The 16,772-nt window shown below is 26.4% G+C and overlaps 4 protein-coding genes across 7 annotated transcripts; all 4 read left to right on the plus strand.

Annotated features, from left to right (window-relative positions):
• Window positions 1–195: 195 nt before the first annotated feature.
• LOC130663457 (speckle-type POZ protein-like) lies at window positions 196–1,955 on the plus strand. The gene is made up of 2 exons (XM_057462693.1): window positions 196–1,361; window positions 1,440–1,955. The coding sequence occupies exon 1, from the start codon at window positions 305–307 to the stop codon at window positions 1,352–1,354; it is 1,050 nt and encodes a 349-aa protein (XP_057318676.1). The 5' UTR covers window positions 196–304; the 3' UTR covers window positions 1,355–1,361; window positions 1,440–1,955.
• A 300-nt stretch (window positions 1,956–2,255) lies between these two features.
• Window positions 2,256–3,816, plus strand: LOC130663271 (speckle-type POZ protein-like). Its single transcript, XM_057462399.1, has 2 exons — window positions 2,256–3,471; window positions 3,553–3,816. Exon 1 carries the CDS (start codon window positions 2,417–2,419, stop codon window positions 3,461–3,463), a length of 1,047 nt encoding a protein of 348 aa, XP_057318382.1. The 5' UTR covers window positions 2,256–2,416; the 3' UTR covers window positions 3,464–3,471; window positions 3,553–3,816.
• Window positions 3,817–4,885: 1,069 nt separating this feature from the next.
• On the plus strand, window positions 4,886–13,057 carry LOC130663518 (speckle-type POZ protein B-like). Of its 4 annotated transcripts, XR_008989206.1 has the most exons (6): window positions 4,886–5,002; window positions 5,083–6,178; window positions 6,260–8,700; window positions 8,782–9,293; window positions 11,237–12,555; window positions 12,859–13,057. XR_008989206.1 is itself a non-coding variant. In XM_057462782.1 (4 exons), the coding sequence occupies exon 3, from the start codon at window positions 11,514–11,516 to the stop codon at window positions 12,546–12,548; it is 1,035 nt and encodes a 344-aa protein (XP_057318765.1). In that variant the 5' UTR covers window positions 6,990–8,700; window positions 8,782–9,293; window positions 11,237–11,513; the 3' UTR covers window positions 12,549–12,555; window positions 12,859–13,057. The 4 variants fall into 4 exon arrangements, 2 of the variants coding, with proteins under 2 accessions (XP_057318765.1, XP_057318764.1); XR_008989205.1 differs by having other exon boundaries at window positions 4,899–6,178; XM_057462782.1 differs by lacking the exons at window positions 4,886–5,002; window positions 5,083–6,178 and having other exon boundaries at window positions 6,990–8,700.
• A 1,635-nt stretch (window positions 13,058–14,692) lies between these two features.
• LOC130663220 (TD and POZ domain-containing protein 2-like) lies at window positions 14,693–15,754 on the plus strand. Its single transcript, XM_057462340.1, has one exon. The coding sequence runs from the start codon at window positions 14,693–14,695 to the stop codon at window positions 15,752–15,754; it is 1,062 nt and encodes a 353-aa protein (XP_057318323.1).
• The last annotated feature ends 1,018 nt before the right edge of the window (window positions 15,755–16,772 follow it).

A 16,772-nucleotide genomic window follows, 5' to 3' on the forward strand; every position in this document is an offset into this window, starting at 1 on the left:
TTTATGTATTTTCTCATATCTTTAATATTCCCACTTATTATTAACCATAATATTTTAAAAACAATTTCTTATTTATTTTTGTCTTTGTTTTAATATCTCTTACTTTTGAATTATGTAGTACGTCAAGCTATATAACATCGAGATAGATAAAAGAATCACGCATTCATTCATTTGTTTGTGCGAGATATACTAATACGTAAATAGTCTTGTTATATTTTTACGATTTGCATTATAATACGTTTTATGTGATAAACTAAAACAAAGAATTGAATTTTTTTTATCTGTATTAAAGTTATTGGATGCAATGGAAGGTTTCCCAATTGTACAAACTCATTCGGTGATTGAAGAAAGGAAAATTATATATGAATGGAAAATACATGATTTTTTTTGGATTACGCAAATTGTCTTTAAGAACAGAGCGAACAGTACAATCCAATCACCAGTTTTTTTTTCACCTTATAATGAACCTGGTTATAGTTCATGGTATTTAAAAATAGACCTTGAACAGATATGGAGGTTTCAAGAATCGTTACCAATAATTTTAGGATATTGTGGATGTCATCAAAAATTAAGAGCCCAATATTCAATATGTATTATTGATGATGAAGAGAACAAACGGTTTCAACAAAAAGGAACTAAAATTTTGAAAAATTGGGAAGAATTTAGTATTTCAGAGTTCGTTGATGTAACTAAGCTATGGTTCGAAAGAGATACATTATTACCTGATGATACATTAACAATATCCCTTAAAATTACCGATTTTATTGTACGCTCTAACACTAGTCTACCCATCACTAAATTTCGATTCAAAAAACCGAAACAAACTGCCGACAGATTGGTAGCTTTTTTTCATAGTAAAGAAGATAGTGATGTTGTCCTAGTTGTTGGTGATGAAAGAATTCCAGCCCACAAAATTTTGCTGATGAGTCAAAGCCCTGTATTTTCTACAATGTTTACACAAAATCTAAATGATAACAGAGAAAATGAAGTAGACATTCCTGATATGGAACCTGATACATGCAAGAAACTATTAGAATTTATTTATACAGACACTGTGACTGATCTTGATAAAGTTTCCGAACGTTTATACGAAGTGGCAGATAAATATCAGTTACCAGCTCTTAAAGAGTTATGTGAAGAATCATTTTGTAAAAGTGTAAGTGTTGAAAATGCCGTTAAATATCTAGTTTTACTTGATCTTCACAATGCTGATGAAGAAGTTCTGAATTGTGTAGTAGATTTTATTGCAATCAATTCAAAGATTATTACTGGAACTGAAGAATATAAAGCATTACTAAACACTAATCCAGCATTATTGTTGACTGTATTAACGAAAATTTGCAGTATTAAATGAAAAAAAGGTTCATTTAAACTTTTTAAAGTTTTCATCAAATTCAGGCATGAGTTAAAAAATAATTATTTGAATGTTTTTGTTTCAGATCAACATTTTGGTGATTCAATACCGCAACAAAAACGGGAATTTATTTAATATCTTATTATCAGTTATAATTCGTTATTTTGACCTTAACTTAAATTTAATTTTTCTTTTTTATAATCACTCTCATTTTGATAATATCATTGACAATGATTATATCAATTATACTAATACATTTATTAACTTCTGCTAGTTCATGCTTATAAAAGCGTGTTTTAAAAAAAAATGATTATTTTGTATTCTTAATTTTTCAATAAATACTCATACTTAAAAAATAAATCATAACTACGGATAAATTTGAATAAAGAACAAGTTCCTCAATAGTTTTGCTTATGATGGATGTGAAAGGAAACAAAAACTGGACCCCGTGTTACATAAATATCAATTGATTCACATATCGCTAGCATAAATGAATTCAAACACATTATAAGAAAAACAATTGCACCTATATAGTCTTTTTAACTTTCTGCACGTGCATATTTTTAGTTTTCACTTTTTGTATGAATTGATTTGTTATAAAGAAAATCCGGAAATTGTTAATTGTTTGTAAGCTTCAGGATCCTATAATTAGTATGCACATTGATTTCAATTTCATTACTTACAATTAATTAATTTATTTATTGAAGATTCATGTATTTTCTCATATCTTCTATACATTCTCACTTCTCATTAATCATCATATTTTAAAAACAATTTCTTATTTATTCGCGTTTAATTTTTCCAGTGTTTATATCTTAGTTTTGAGTTACGTAGTGCGAATTTTCCGACAAGCTGCCATTAAAACTTTCAAAGTTATAAGTTATCATAATAAAAGAAGCAAGCATTTATTCATTCATTTCTTCGTGCGCAATACAGTGGTACCGCGGTACGTTAACAGTCTCATTGTTATACATTCTCGCATTGCATTAAAATACGTTCTATATTGTCGATTTAAGTGAAGAGTTCAAGTTTTCTGTATTTGAATTCAAATAATTTGCCGAAATGGAAGATTTACAAGTTGTAGAAACCCATTCTATGATGGAAGAACGGATAATTATATATAAATGGAAAGTAGATCATATTTTTTCAATTATGCGATTCGCCTTGAGCAACAAAGAAGACAGTACAATCCAATCACCAGTTTTTTCAAGTAATAATAATACCGGTGATAGTTCGTGGTATTTAACAATGAAATTAACGTATGTACCTCAACAGGGCGAATGGCTTTCAATAGCTTTGACATATTGTGGTGGACATCAAACATTAAGAGCCAAATATTCGATAAGTTTTATTGATGATGCAGGAAACAAACAATTAGAGCAAACAGAAACTAAAATTTTCAAAAACAGTGTAGGACATGTTATTCTGCAGTCTCGTCCAGTAAGTGAACTATTGGAAGAAGCAGGTAATTTAGTATCTGATGAAACATTCACTGTATCCCTTGAACTTATTGAAATTATCGTACGTTCTTACGCTAGTCCACCCATCACTAAACTTCGATTAAAAAGATCGAAACAAGTTGTCGACGATTTGCCAGCTCTTTTTCATAGTAAAGATTACAGTGATATTATTCTAGCTGTTGGTGATAAGAGAATTCTAGCTCACAAAGCTTTACTAATGAATCGAAATAATGTATTTCGTGCAATGTTGTCATCTCATAAGAAAAACACCAGAAGTAATGTAGTAAATATCCCTGATATGGATCCTGATATCCTTGAAAAACTATTGGAATTCATTTATACGGACAATGTGACTAATCTTGATGAAGTTGCTGAACGTTTATATGAAGTAGCAGATAAATATCAGATACCAGCTCTAAAAAAGTTATGCGAAGAATCACTTTGTAAAAACATAACTGTTAGAAATGCCGTTAAATATCTTGTTTTACTTAACCGTCATAACGCTAACGGAATATTTTTGAATTATGTAGCAGATTTCATTGCAATCAATTCAAAGATAATTACCGAAGCTGAAGAATATAAAGCATTACTAAACACTAATCCAGCATTATTGATGACTGTCTTAACGAAAATTTGCAATATTAAATAGAAAAAAAGGTTTGTTTAAATTTCTTAGAGTTTTTATCAAATGTTATCAAATCATAAGTTAAAAAATAATTATTAAAATTTTTTTTCCAGATCAACATCTTGGCAATTCAATACTGTAGCATAAGCCGGATATTTTTAAATTTATTATTATCAGTTATAATCCTTTTCGGGCTTGATCTAAATCTTTCTACTTTTTTTTATAATTACTTTCATTTTAATAATATAATTTACAATAGTTATCATATCAATTATATTAATGCGCTAATATTTTTGCTAATTGATGTCTGTCAAAGTACGTTTTGTAAAACAAAAAATATTATTACATTGTATTCTTTATCTTCCAATAAATACACAAACATCAAAAATAAATTATTACTCTGGATTAATTTTAGTTGAAGACAAATTCAAATTTTATTGTAAATAATATTCTTTATATTATAGGACATAGTTTTATTAACCAATGGTCGATAAATCCAACCATTTAAAAGATACTTTTTATACCAAAATTTCGGTTTATTTCCTAAATAATTAATTTGCAAATCTGTAACTTTTGAATTGCGAAATTCGAAAATCATTAAATAACATATTTTGATTAAAAAAAAAAATGATTCACCCTAGTGTTCCATCGACATCTTGCGATTAGACTGATAGTTTAGCTGAAAAAGTAAAAAAACACCAGAAATTTATTGTATATTTGAATTTAAGTCCAAATAACTTCTGAACGATTAGATTTATCAAAAATTTATAATGGACCTTTTTTCTACAACATTCAATTCTCTACAATACAATGTTACGATCGTTTCAATTTATTGATCCTTTAACGAGTTATAAAATTTCAAATTTCAAAAAAAATTTTCCTTATGTTATTTAAACGAGAAATATTATTTAAGCGAGCGCGCTTTTTGTCATTGAGTTGAAAGGCCCAACTTGGTACCCGACTTTTTTTTTGTTACACGCAACATTATTTTCGTATGGTATCGAAAACAAAAAATATTTATTTTATTTGGCACAGTCTAATATCTATATTTAGTAAATATAGATATACAAAAATATATGAGTGTGAATGTAGTTGACAATTAGCAATTTTTTAAATTTTAGAAAAAATGAATAAATTGTGAGTAGAAAAAAATTAAAATATGCATATTTAGATAAAATGCAAGATCCGTACGCGCGTTTTTTTAAATTTCATTATTTTAATTAATTAATTAATTAATTTATTTGTTTAAAATTTATAAATTGTCTCATATCTGCTACATTTCCACTCATCATTGATCATTATACTAAAAACAATTTCTTATTTGCGTTTTATTTTTTTCTGTGTATATATCTCTTACTCTTACTTTTGAGCAGTGCAGCCAGATTTTTACCCCCTCCTGCCATTACACTTCATGATATTTCACCACGGGAAGGGGTAACAATATCGCACGATCTGGCTGCAGTGCTTTTGAATTACGTAATACGTACTACGCGTTTGCCGGCAAGACTCCATTAAAATTGTCAAGCCATAATAAATAATATATAAAGAATAACGCATTCATTTGTATGTGTGAGCTATACTAAAATACGTTAATAGTCCTGTTATATTGTGCATTTTGTATAATAATACGTTTTATGTCATAGACTTGAGCAAAGAATTGAAATTCTTAATTTGTGTTAAAATAATTTGATGCAATGGAAGATTATCAACTTGTAAGAATTAATTCTACGATTGAAGAACGGAAAATCATTTATGAGTGGAAAATACAACAGTTTTTTTCATTAACACGATTTGCCGCATTCTGCGATGAATGCAATACAATCCAATCACCAGTTTTTTCAACTAATGAACCTGGTAATAGTTCATGGTATTTAAAAATATCCCTTGATCACGGGACGTGTGACGAATTGTTATCAATAACTTTAGGATATTGTGGTGGTGGTCATCAAAAAATGAAAACCAAATATTCAATATGTATTATTGATGATGAAAAAAACAAACGATTCCTACAAAAGGGATCTAAATTTTTTAACAATAATGAAACAATTATTATAAAGTCTTTTCCTGTGGGTGAACTATTGAACGAACGAAGTAAATTAATACCTGATAATACATTAACGGTATCCCTTAAAATTTCTGATTTTATTGTACGTTCTGACACTAGTCTACCCATCACTAAACTTCGATTAAAAAAATCGAAGCAAATTGTCGGGGATTGGGAAGCTCTTTTTCATAGTAAAAAAGGCAGTAATGTTGTTCTAGTTGTTGATGATAAGAAAATTCCAGCTCACGAAGCTTTGCTGGAGAGTCGAAGCCTTGTATTTTCTGCAATGTTTACACATCAGCTGAATGAAAACAGAGAAGTTACCATTCCTGATATGGATCCTGATACGTGTGAAAAATTATTAGAATTTATTTATACGGACACTGTGACTGACCTTGATGAAGTTGCTGAACGTTTGTTTGTAGCGGCAAATAATTATCAGATACCAGCTCTTAAAAAGTTATGCGGAGAATCACTTTGTAAAAACTTAACTGTTAAAAATGCCGTTCAATATCTTGTTTTACTTGACCGTCATAATGCTGATCAAGAATTTTTGAATTGTGTAGCAGATTTCATTGCTAACAATTCACAGATAATTATCGAAACTGAAGAATATAAAGCATTACTCAACACTAATCCACCATTATTGTTGACTGTATTAACAAAAATTTGCAATATTAAATAAAAAAAAACAGGTACATTTAAATTTCTTAGTTTTCATCAAATATAATCAAGTCATAAGTTAAAAAATGATTATTTGAATTCCTTTGTTCCAGATCAATATCTTGGTAGTTCAATACCGCAACATAAACGATATCTTAAAATATATTATTTTCAGTTATAATTCATAATTGTCACCTTAATTTGAATCTTATTTTTTTATAATTACCCTCATTCTAATAATACAATTTACAATTATGCTATCAATTATACTGATACGTTTATTAACATCTGCTAGTTCATGCTCTTAAAAACGTATATTCTATAAAAAGAAAAAAATTATTATTTTGTATTCTTAATGTTTCAATAAATGCTCAAACATAAAAAATAAATCATAACTACGGATAAATTTGAATAAAGAACGAGTTCCTTAATATCTTTATTTTTGCTTATGATGGATGTGAAAGAAAACAATAACTGAACCCCGTGTTTCATAAATATCAATTGATTTACATGCGTTAGCATAAATAGATTCAAATTTTATTGTTTACAAACACTCAATAAAGTATGAAGTTTCATCAAGTTGATTTTAATAATATAATTTATAATAATTATCATATTAATTATATATCATTGCACTTAATAATATCTCTGCTAATTAATGTTCGTCAAAGTATATTTTATAAAACCAACAAAAAATGATTATTTTGTATTCTTAATTTTTCAATAAATACTCATACTTAAAAAATAAATCATAACTACAAATAAATTTAAATAAAGAACAAGTTCCTTAATATTTTCATTTTTGCTTATGATGGTTGTGAAGAAAAAAAACAAAAACTCATCCACGTGTTACATAAATATCAAATGATTTACATGAGTTAGCATAAATAAATTCAAATTTTATTGTTTACAAACACTCAATCAAGTATGAAGTTTCATCAAATTGATGACCAAAAATAAATAAAAAAAAAATATTAAAACAAAATTGCACCTATATAGTTTTTTTAACTTCTGCACGTGCATATTTTTAATTTTTATTTTTTCATAATTGATTTGTTGAAAGAAAAATCCGGAAGTTGTTAATTATCTGTTGATTCCCTTATCATATAATCAGTACGCGCATTTTTTTAATTTCATTATTTGAATTAATCAATTTAATTATCAAAGATTTATGTATTTTCTCATATCTTTTACATTCCCAATTATCATTAATCATGATTTTGGAAAAACAATTCCTTATTTATTAGCATTTTATTTTTTAATGTTTATATCTTACTTTTGAGTTACGTAGTATGAATTTTCCGGCAAGTCGCCATCAATAAAACTATCAAAGTCATAGATATCGAGCTAGAAGAAGCATTCTTTCATTTCTTCTTGTGACAATCAGTGATACGTCTACAGTCATTGTTATACTTTCACGCATTGCATTCTAAAACGTTTAGTATTGTCTATTTAAGTGAAGAATTGAATTTTTTTTTATTTTTATTCAAATAATTTGACGAAATGGAAGATTTACAAGTTGTACAAACCTATTCTATGCCTGAAGAACGGAAAATTATATATGAATGGAAAGTAGATCATTTTTTTTCAATTATGCGATTTGCATTAAGCAACAAAGAGGAAAGTACAATCCAATCACCAGTTTTTTCAACTATTAATAATTCCGTCGATAGTTCGTGGTATTTAACAATGAAATTATCGCATGTACCTCACCAGGGCGAATATTTTGCAATGGCTTTGACATATTGTGGTGGACATCAAACATTAAGAGCCAGATATTCGATAAGTTTTATTGATGATGATGGAAACAAACAATTGGAGCAAATAGGAACTAAAATTTTCAAAAACAGTGTCGGACATATTATTCGGCAGCCTCGTTCAGTAAGTGAAATGCTTAAAGAAGCACGTAAAATAGTACCTGATGAAACATTTACTGTACACCTTGAACTTACTGAATTTATCGTACGTTCTTACGCAAGTCCACCCATCACTAAACTTCGATTTAAAAGATCGAAACAAATTGTCGACGATTTGCCAGCTATTTTTCATAGTAAAGAAGGCAGTGATATTGTTCTAGTTGTTGGTGATAAGAGAATTCCAGCTCACAAGACTTTACTAATGAATCGAAATACTGTATTTCGTTCAATATTGACACATCACTCGAGAAACACCAGAAGTAGTGTAGTAAATATCCCTGATATGGATCCTGATATCCTTGAAAAATTATTAGAATTTATTTACACGAACAATGTGACTAATCTTGATGAAGTTGCTGAACGTTTATATGAAGTAGCAGATAAATATCAGATACCAGCTCTAAAAAAGTTATGCGAAGAATCACTTTGTAAAACCATATCTGTTGGAAATGCCGTTCAATATCTTGTTTTACTTAACCGTTATAACGCTGACGGAGTATTTTTGAATTATATAGCAGATTTCATTGCAATTAATTCAAAAATAATTACCCAAACTGAAGAATATAAAGCATTACTCAACACTAATCCATCATTATTGTTGGCTGTATTAACAAAAATATACAGTAGCAAATAAAAAAGTTCGTTTAAATTTCTTAGAGTTTTTATCAAATGTTATCAAATCATAAGTTAAAAAATAATTATTAAAATTTTTTTTCCAGATCAACATCTTGGCAATTCAATACTGCAGCATAACCCGGATATTTTTAAATTTATTATTATCAGTTTTAATCCTTAACTTTGGACTTGATGTAAATCTTTCTACTTTTTTTTATAATTACTTTCATTTTAATAATATAATTTACAATAGTTATTATATCAATTATATAAATGGACTCAATATTTCTGCTAATTTGTGTTTGTCAAAGTATATTTTGTAAAACAAAACAAATTATTATTTTGTATTCTTAATCTTTTAATAAATAGACAAACATCAAAAATAAGTTATTACTCTGAATTAATTTTAGTTAAAGACAAATTCAAATTTTATTGTAGATGATATTCACTAAAGGATATATAGTCTTATCAAATTGATAACCATCTAGCCTAATATAATGTATACAAAGTATCTGATGTCATAACAGTAAGAAGTGATAGAGCTAAAGCAGCTATTTGCTATAAACCGATTGTTGAGTCATAATTATACACGTAGTCATAAATATGGAAGTAAATTGTAATGGTTTTTCATCTCGTTTTCAATCGTACTTCATAATTTTATAAATTTCATATTTTTGGTAGAAAAGAAAAAAACATAAGTGCGAAGTGTTGAAATATAATCAATAAATTTTTTTTAGAATCTGTTTTCTTTTTGTCTGAGTAAAAAAATTTCCTTGAAAATTGAAAAAAATTATTTCCCAAATTGTTTCTGTTTCAATTGTCAAATTTTAATTCAAATGTGTTTATCTATTATGAGTTTATTCAGTTTAAAAATTTTTAATTTCCATCTGTAGACATTATAAACATGAGCTTTAATATTATTAAAATTAATGGTTTGAGTTCTGGAAATCCTGGTGGAAATTTTTCAGACTTTCCTCTGAATAACTCTGAAAAAGTCCTTAGAACTTTGAAAAAGTCTTCAGAACTTTAGAACTGAATTTTTCAGAAAAAATTCCAAAAAATTTTTACCAGGGAATTACTAAAATATCAAGTTTAAGTTTCACGAGAAATTTAATGAAAAACCTTTTAATTAATTTCATAACTTTCATTAATTATGATAGTAAAGTTGGCGGACATCTGACAATTTTTAAAATTTTTAAATAATAAAATAAACTTTAAAAAAAAAAAAATTGAAAAATAGGCTTTTAGAAAATTCTAAAATCAGTACATGCATTTTTTTTTATTTTATCCATTTAATTGTTTAATTTTTTTATATGTAATTCAAAAATTGTCTTATGTCTGCTACATTTACACTCATTCATCAATTTGACCTGGTAACCGATCAGGGAATTAGTACTCGATTACTCCGTATTTGTATATCTATCTTCAGTAAATACAAATTTAGTAAATATAGATATACAATAGGGTGTGTCAAAATAAAATGATATTTTTTTTTTTAAGGTCTCATAGTCTCAAAAGTTTCTTTGGGACAAAAAAAAAATTCTCCTAAAAAATCAGCTCGATATCTCGTAAATTGAGCTGGCGGTTTACAAGTTCATTTTCCCATTTAAAATACATGTAAAAAATTTTTTTTTTAGTTTTTCGAAGAAAAATCTAAGAAAAAAATTTTTATTCCAATTTTGAATTTCACACTCTTATAGGAAATTAAATTCCCTACAAAAATGAATTGAATTGTCATGCTCGTAACTACAATATCAAAAAAGTTACAAGCTCCCAAAGTTAAAAAAAAAGTTTTTTTTTTTAGGTATAATTATTGTTTTTACTTTTTTGTTATTGATTGGTGGTATTTTTTTCTTCTAATTTTAATTTCCAATCTTCTATATATAGCTATTTTTATGCAAGAAATATTTAAAAAATAATTTAAAACTGTGACGATTAACTTTTTTTGTGTATTGGTGTCAATCACTCGATAAAATAGATTTTTCTATTATAATAATGTTCTGTAGCGGTTAAGTGAGTTACTAAAACGTTTTAAATTTGAAAATTTTATTGAAGATTGAAAATTAAAATTAGAAGAAAAAAATATCACCAATTAATAACAAGAAAGTAAAAATAACAATTATACATAAAAGAAAAATTATTTTTTTTTTAACTTTGGGGGCTTGTAACTTTTTTTATATTGTAGTTACGAACATGACTATTCAAGACATTTTTGTAAGGAATTCAATTTCCTATAAAGGTGAGAAATTCAAAATTAGAAAAAAAATTTTTTTCTTTGATGTTTCCTCGAAAAACTAAAAAAAAAAATTTATACATGTATTTTAAATGGGAAAATGAACTTGTAAACCGCCAGCCCAATTTTCGAGATATAGAGCTGATTTTTTAGGAGAATTTTTTTTAGGTCCCAAAGAAGCTTTTGAGACTATGAGACCTTAAAAAAAAAAAAATCATTTTTTTTTGACACACCCTAATATACAAACATATGAATGACCGAGTACTGGGTCTCTTATCCTACACTCTATTTATAGTATTTTATTTTTTTCTGTTTGAAATATTTAGTCTAAGAAAAATTCCAAGTACTCGTTTGTATTTGCCGCTATTATATTGAATGACATCATCACCTAGAAAGCCGTTGATGAGCTCACAATATACAAAAGAATCACCTGACAATTTTTTTCATCTACAAGCTGGAACATTACAAAGTTTTTCGCATTTAAATATTTATAATTATACTTTACATTATTGTCATACTTAAAATATAAACCAGTGATAAAATTAATAAAAATATTAATTTACAATAAAATAGAATAAAATTAATTGTTGAAGTCTTTGAAAAATGGAAGTCGCAGGTTATTCAAAAGTTAAAAAGTACGAGGTTACATTCAAGTGGGAAATAGATTGTCTGCTTCAGTTCATCGAATCTGCTGACTATGATAAAGTTGATAAAACTCTTGAATCTCCACAATTTTCAACCGGAGCTAGTTTCAAAGACACCTGGTTCGTAGATTTGAGAGTTGACTCCAGTAAACTTTCGAAAATAAAAGGATGGCTGTCATTTAATTTGAACTTGATCAGTTGTGAATTGCCTGAAGTGAGAGCAGAGTTTGTGGTGTCAATTTTAAATAATGAAAACGAGCAAATTTTTATCCAACCGTCATGTAGCAGAAACTTTAAAGATCATCAAGATTGGGGGATCGCGCACTTTATTAAAATAAACGAATTATTTGAATACAAAGATGGTTATTTTTCAAACAATTCTACTTTGACCCTGTGTGTAGAACTTGCAGTTCATGATAACTATGTACGCATTACAAATAAAATTCCATCAACAACTTGCGAGCATTCGATTACTGATGATTTAAAAAAACTATTTGACAGTAAAATTGGTAGCGATATTATTTTAGTTGCGGGTAATAAACAAATTAGAGCTCACAAGGCTTTCCTGATGATAAGAAGTCCAGTCTTCTGTGCGATGTTTACACACAAGTTGCAAGAAAACAAGGAAAGTAAAGTTACGATCCCTGATGTTGAACCAGAAACATTAGAGAAAATGCTGGAATTTATTTATACAGATCGAGTTACGGATCTTGAGCAGATTGCTCTGCATTTATTTGAAGCAGCTGATAAGTATCAGTTACAGAAACTCAAAGAATTGTGCGAAGAATCTTTGAGTCAGTCAATAACTGTTGATAACGCAATCAAGTATCTCGTATTAGCAGATCTTCAAAGTACAAAAGAGTTTTATCAATATGTCCTTCGTTTTGTAGCAATTAATGCATCAAAGATAATAAAAACCGAAGATTATAAAGCATTGGAGAAAGATGATCCAGCTTTGTTGTCAATTATATTAGCAAAAATGTGCAGCATTTAAAAAAAAGGTATTTTTCAAACAGTAATTATTTTTATGATACTCAAGTTAGCCGCCGTCTAATAATTTTTGGATTTTTTTAAACAACAAATTATAAAAAAAAACAATATTTGAAAAAATTGAACCTGTAGTTTTTAAAATTCTCTGCGTATGCATATTTGTAGTTTTTTTTATTTTTTGTAATTAATTTCTTAAAAAAAAAATCCGAAAATTACTAATTGTCTGCTAACTTCAGGATCATATTATTTTTAAATAAAAAAAAAAGTACCAGTTCATTGTATAATAAATATTTTTATTTTGTATTTTATTCTAGGTCAATGTATGAATACTGTAGCATATGAAGTTTGAATTTTTACATATATATCAGTTATGATAATTTATTATTAATGAAAATTAAGTTGAGTCTTTATTTTATTGTTGAAAATTTTTATTTAAAGAAAATAATTAATAATATCGTTGTTACTGTTAAAGTAAACTGTGATTTTAATTTATTTATATTTAAGTATCAATGTTATGGTAAAAAAAGTAATTTTTCGTACGTGCAATTTTTAAATCGATCAGTTAATAAAAAATTAGATGATACTGAAATTAGCTGACGTTTGATAATCTTTGGATTTTTTTAAAAACTGTAAATTATAAAAAAAAAAAATTTTTTTTAAATTGCAGCTGTGGTTTTTTCAATTTTCTCAATGTGTATAGTTTTAGTTTTTTTTTTTTTTTTAATTAAATTGTTGATTGAAAATTGTTAATTGTCTGCTAACTTCAGGATCATAAAATTAATCATCTTGATAAATAATTATTTATAGTCAAGTGTCAAAGGAAAAAGTTATTAATAATTAGTATATTTATTTATGATGTTTTTGAAACAAAAAAAAAAATAGAAGTAGTATTGATGGTACTGAAGTTAGCACGAGTGTGAATATGTAGCAGACATCAAACAAATTTAAAATTATAAATAAATACAGTATATAATTAAAAAAGTAATAATTATCAAAAATGCACTCTTCAGTTTAAAAATTTTTTAAATGCGCATTTTTTTTAAATTTAATTTTATTAATTATTTACTCTATTTATTAATAGTTTTAAATTTGTCTGATGTCTGCTACATTCACACTCATAAGTTAGCTGACGTTTGATAATGTTTGGATTTTTTTTAGTAGCGATAAATTATAGAAAAAATAAATAATTTCAAAAATTGCATCTATAGTTTTTTAAATTTTCTACATGTGCATACTTTTATTTTTTTCGTAATTGATTTGTTGAAAAAATCCGAAAATTGATAATGATCTTCTAACTTCAGGACATAAGAGTGAATGTAACTGACAAGTGTCAATTTTTTAAATTTTTGAATAAATAAACAAAATGTAAGTAGGATAAAAATAAAAAAATGCGTATTTAGATCAATGAAAAATCAGTACGCGCATTTTTTTAAATTCAATTATTTTAATTAATTTATTTATTTAAAATTTATAAATTGTCTCAAGTCTGCTACATTCCCACTCTTCTTCAGGATCATGTAATATTGGAGTAATTAAAAGTTAAATGATACGGAAACTAGCAGACCTTAAAAAAATTTATTTTTTTTAGACAGCAAAATAAAATACTTAGAAAAAACAACTTTTAAAAACCGCATATCGAAAACTTTAAAAATTCTTTTTGCTAATGTTCTAAAAATTAAATTTTACTTTAACTTGTTTATAAAACTCAAAAAATTGTCTGATGTCTGTTACTTTCAGTATCATTTTTTAAATCAATAAATTAATAATAAATTGATCATCTTAATAAATAATTATTTATGGTCAAGTGTCAATTGTTAAAAAAATTATTAGTAATTAATATATTTATTTATGATATTTTTGAAATAAAAAAAAAATCCAATACTAGTATAGAAATTAATCAAAAGGGAGCGTTACTGCGGATCAAAATGTTGGATCTCGCCATATTGAATTAAAAAAAAAATGTAAAAAACAAAAGAATCATTAATAACGTTACATATCACAGTAATTGTCTACGTCCATTGTTAATTAGTTAAGTATTTATTATTGAGAATGTCAGCAAAGTATTAAATAATTAATTGTATAAAAAACAAATTAGCAGTAAACAAAATAAATATAAAAATTTTTTGAATTTCGTGGTTGGAGTTAAAAATGGAAACCGCTTATTCTACAACAGAAAAACACAATATTCTTTACGAATGGAAAATAAAAGAGTTTGTATCATTTCTTGAGTCTTATAAAAACTGTCGAGATTATGGAGAACTCAATTCACCGAAATTTTCAACGGGTTCTAAAATGAATGACAGCTGGTATCTGCAATTGCAACTTGAAAGAGACGAACAAACGAAGAACAAGAAAAAATGGATATCGATATTTTTAAATTTGTTTAGTGAAACAAATACTAAAACAAGAACACACTGTGTGTTTTTTATTACGGATAATAAAAAAGATAAGAAATATTTGAATGAATTCAATACGATCTTTGGGATTGAAAAGTGCTGGGGTTACTCGAAGTTCATTGAAATCGAAGAATTATTGAAATGTAAAAGTGAATTGTTGCCGTCAGATACACTGACACTGTGCCTTAGTCTTACAGTATACGATGATTATACATCAGTTGTTAGTAAAGTTCCATTGGAAGAAACAAACTACAAAATTACTGATTGTATCAAAGATCTTTTTACCACAAAAATGGCAAGTGATGTTGTTCTGGTTGTTGATAAAAGAAAATTTCTAGCACACAAAGCAATTTTGATGACTCGCAGTGCCGTATTTTTCGCAATGTTTTCAAATGCTATGAAAGAACAAAAGGAAAATGAAGTCAATATACCAGATATGAATCCAGATATATTTGAAAAAATGCTCGAGTTTATGTATACGGATGAAATAACTAAAATTGACGATGATGATATTGTAGATTTGCTCGATGCTGCTGAAAAATATCAACTGCCATCACTGAAAGAATTATGCGAGCGTTTACTCATTCAGTTATTGAATATTGATAATGCAGTTAAATTTATGGCTGTAGGAGATCGTTATCGCACTGAATTTTTGTTGGAATATGCAGCGGAATTTATTGCCATCAATATTTCGGCGGTTTCAAAAACTATAGAGTATGAAGAGTTGAAAAAATCTAATTTACCAGTTTTCTTAATGATAATTAAAAAATTTGAAACTGTTAGTCAGAATAGTTGGCTGGTAAATGAGCATTGATGGTCTAAATCGTAGCTAAAAAGTCTGGTGCAATTTTCTGTCAAGAATTAAACTAAATAACTTTTTATTTTCGTATTATAGTAAGCGGTAATTAAATTTAAATTTGAAGTTTTCGAAAGTGTTTCAATGAATTATCATCCTGAATTTTTTTTGTTATTTGTCTGTAAATTCGGAAGCTTAAAGAAGAAAGGAAGAAGCAAATAAAATCATGATGGATATGAATCATAAAATGTTATCAGCTGGAGTTACTGATAACGATTAAAAAATATCAATTAGAGTTATTAAAACATAAGATTTATACTTAATGATAAGAGTCAAGTTACAAAAATTGGAGGCAAAATTACGAGTGTGAATGTAGCAGACAGACAAATTTAAAATTATAAATAAATAGAGTAAATAATGAAAAAAATAATATTTTTAAAAAATGCACTTATTAATTTTAAAAATTTTTGAATGCGCATTTTTTAAAAATTTTATTTTATTCATTATTTACTCTATTTATTTATAATTTTAAATTTGTCTGTCAGCTACATTCACACTCATAGAAAAATTTACTTAGCAAATTAGTTATCATTTATTTAAAATAACATTGATTTATATATTTATATAATTTATTTAAATTTATATTAGTTCAGTTAAAGTTTTGTTGTGATTTTTATACAATAAATATATTCGTAGTATTATTCATTTTGTAATAGATGATTTATTCATAAGTTATAACATACATGTTTATTGTTTTCGTTGTATAATTAAATACTTTTAATTGTTAATTGATATATTTAATAAAAAAATTTTTTCTACGTAAATTTTTATTTTTACTTTATTATGTAATTATGTTATAGAATAAAAAATCACTATTGTTATCAATAGAGTGTAAATGTTTAAGAAAAGTTTGAAATTATCTTTTAGTAGTGAGACATTTCGTTTTTATAAATTCCATTTTTGTAATGAATTTATTCAAATGAAAAAATCTTTGACATTTTTATGGCATAGTGATTTACATAATAATTATTATTAA

This window comes from Microplitis mediator, chromosome 2 (assembly GCF_029852145.1).
Source record: "Microplitis mediator isolate UGA2020A chromosome 2, iyMicMedi2.1, whole genome shotgun sequence".
NCBI lineage: Eukaryota > Metazoa > Arthropoda > Insecta > Hymenoptera > Braconidae > Microplitis > Microplitis mediator.

Coding starts and splice junctions, on each gene's coding strand:
- LOC130663518 (XM_057462781.1), top strand. CDS start 7,650: ATGGAAGATTTACAAGTTGTACAAACCTATTCTATGCCTGAAGAACGG.
- LOC130663220 (XM_057462340.1), top strand. CDS start 14,693: ATGGAAACCGCTTATTCTACAACAGAAAAACACAATATTCTTTACGAA.
- LOC130663457 (XM_057462693.1), top strand. CDS start 305: ATGGAAGGTTTCCCAATTGTACAAACTCATTCGGTGATTGAAGAAAGG.
- LOC130663271 (XM_057462399.1), top strand. CDS start 2,417: ATGGAAGATTTACAAGTTGTAGAAACCCATTCTATGATGGAAGAACGG.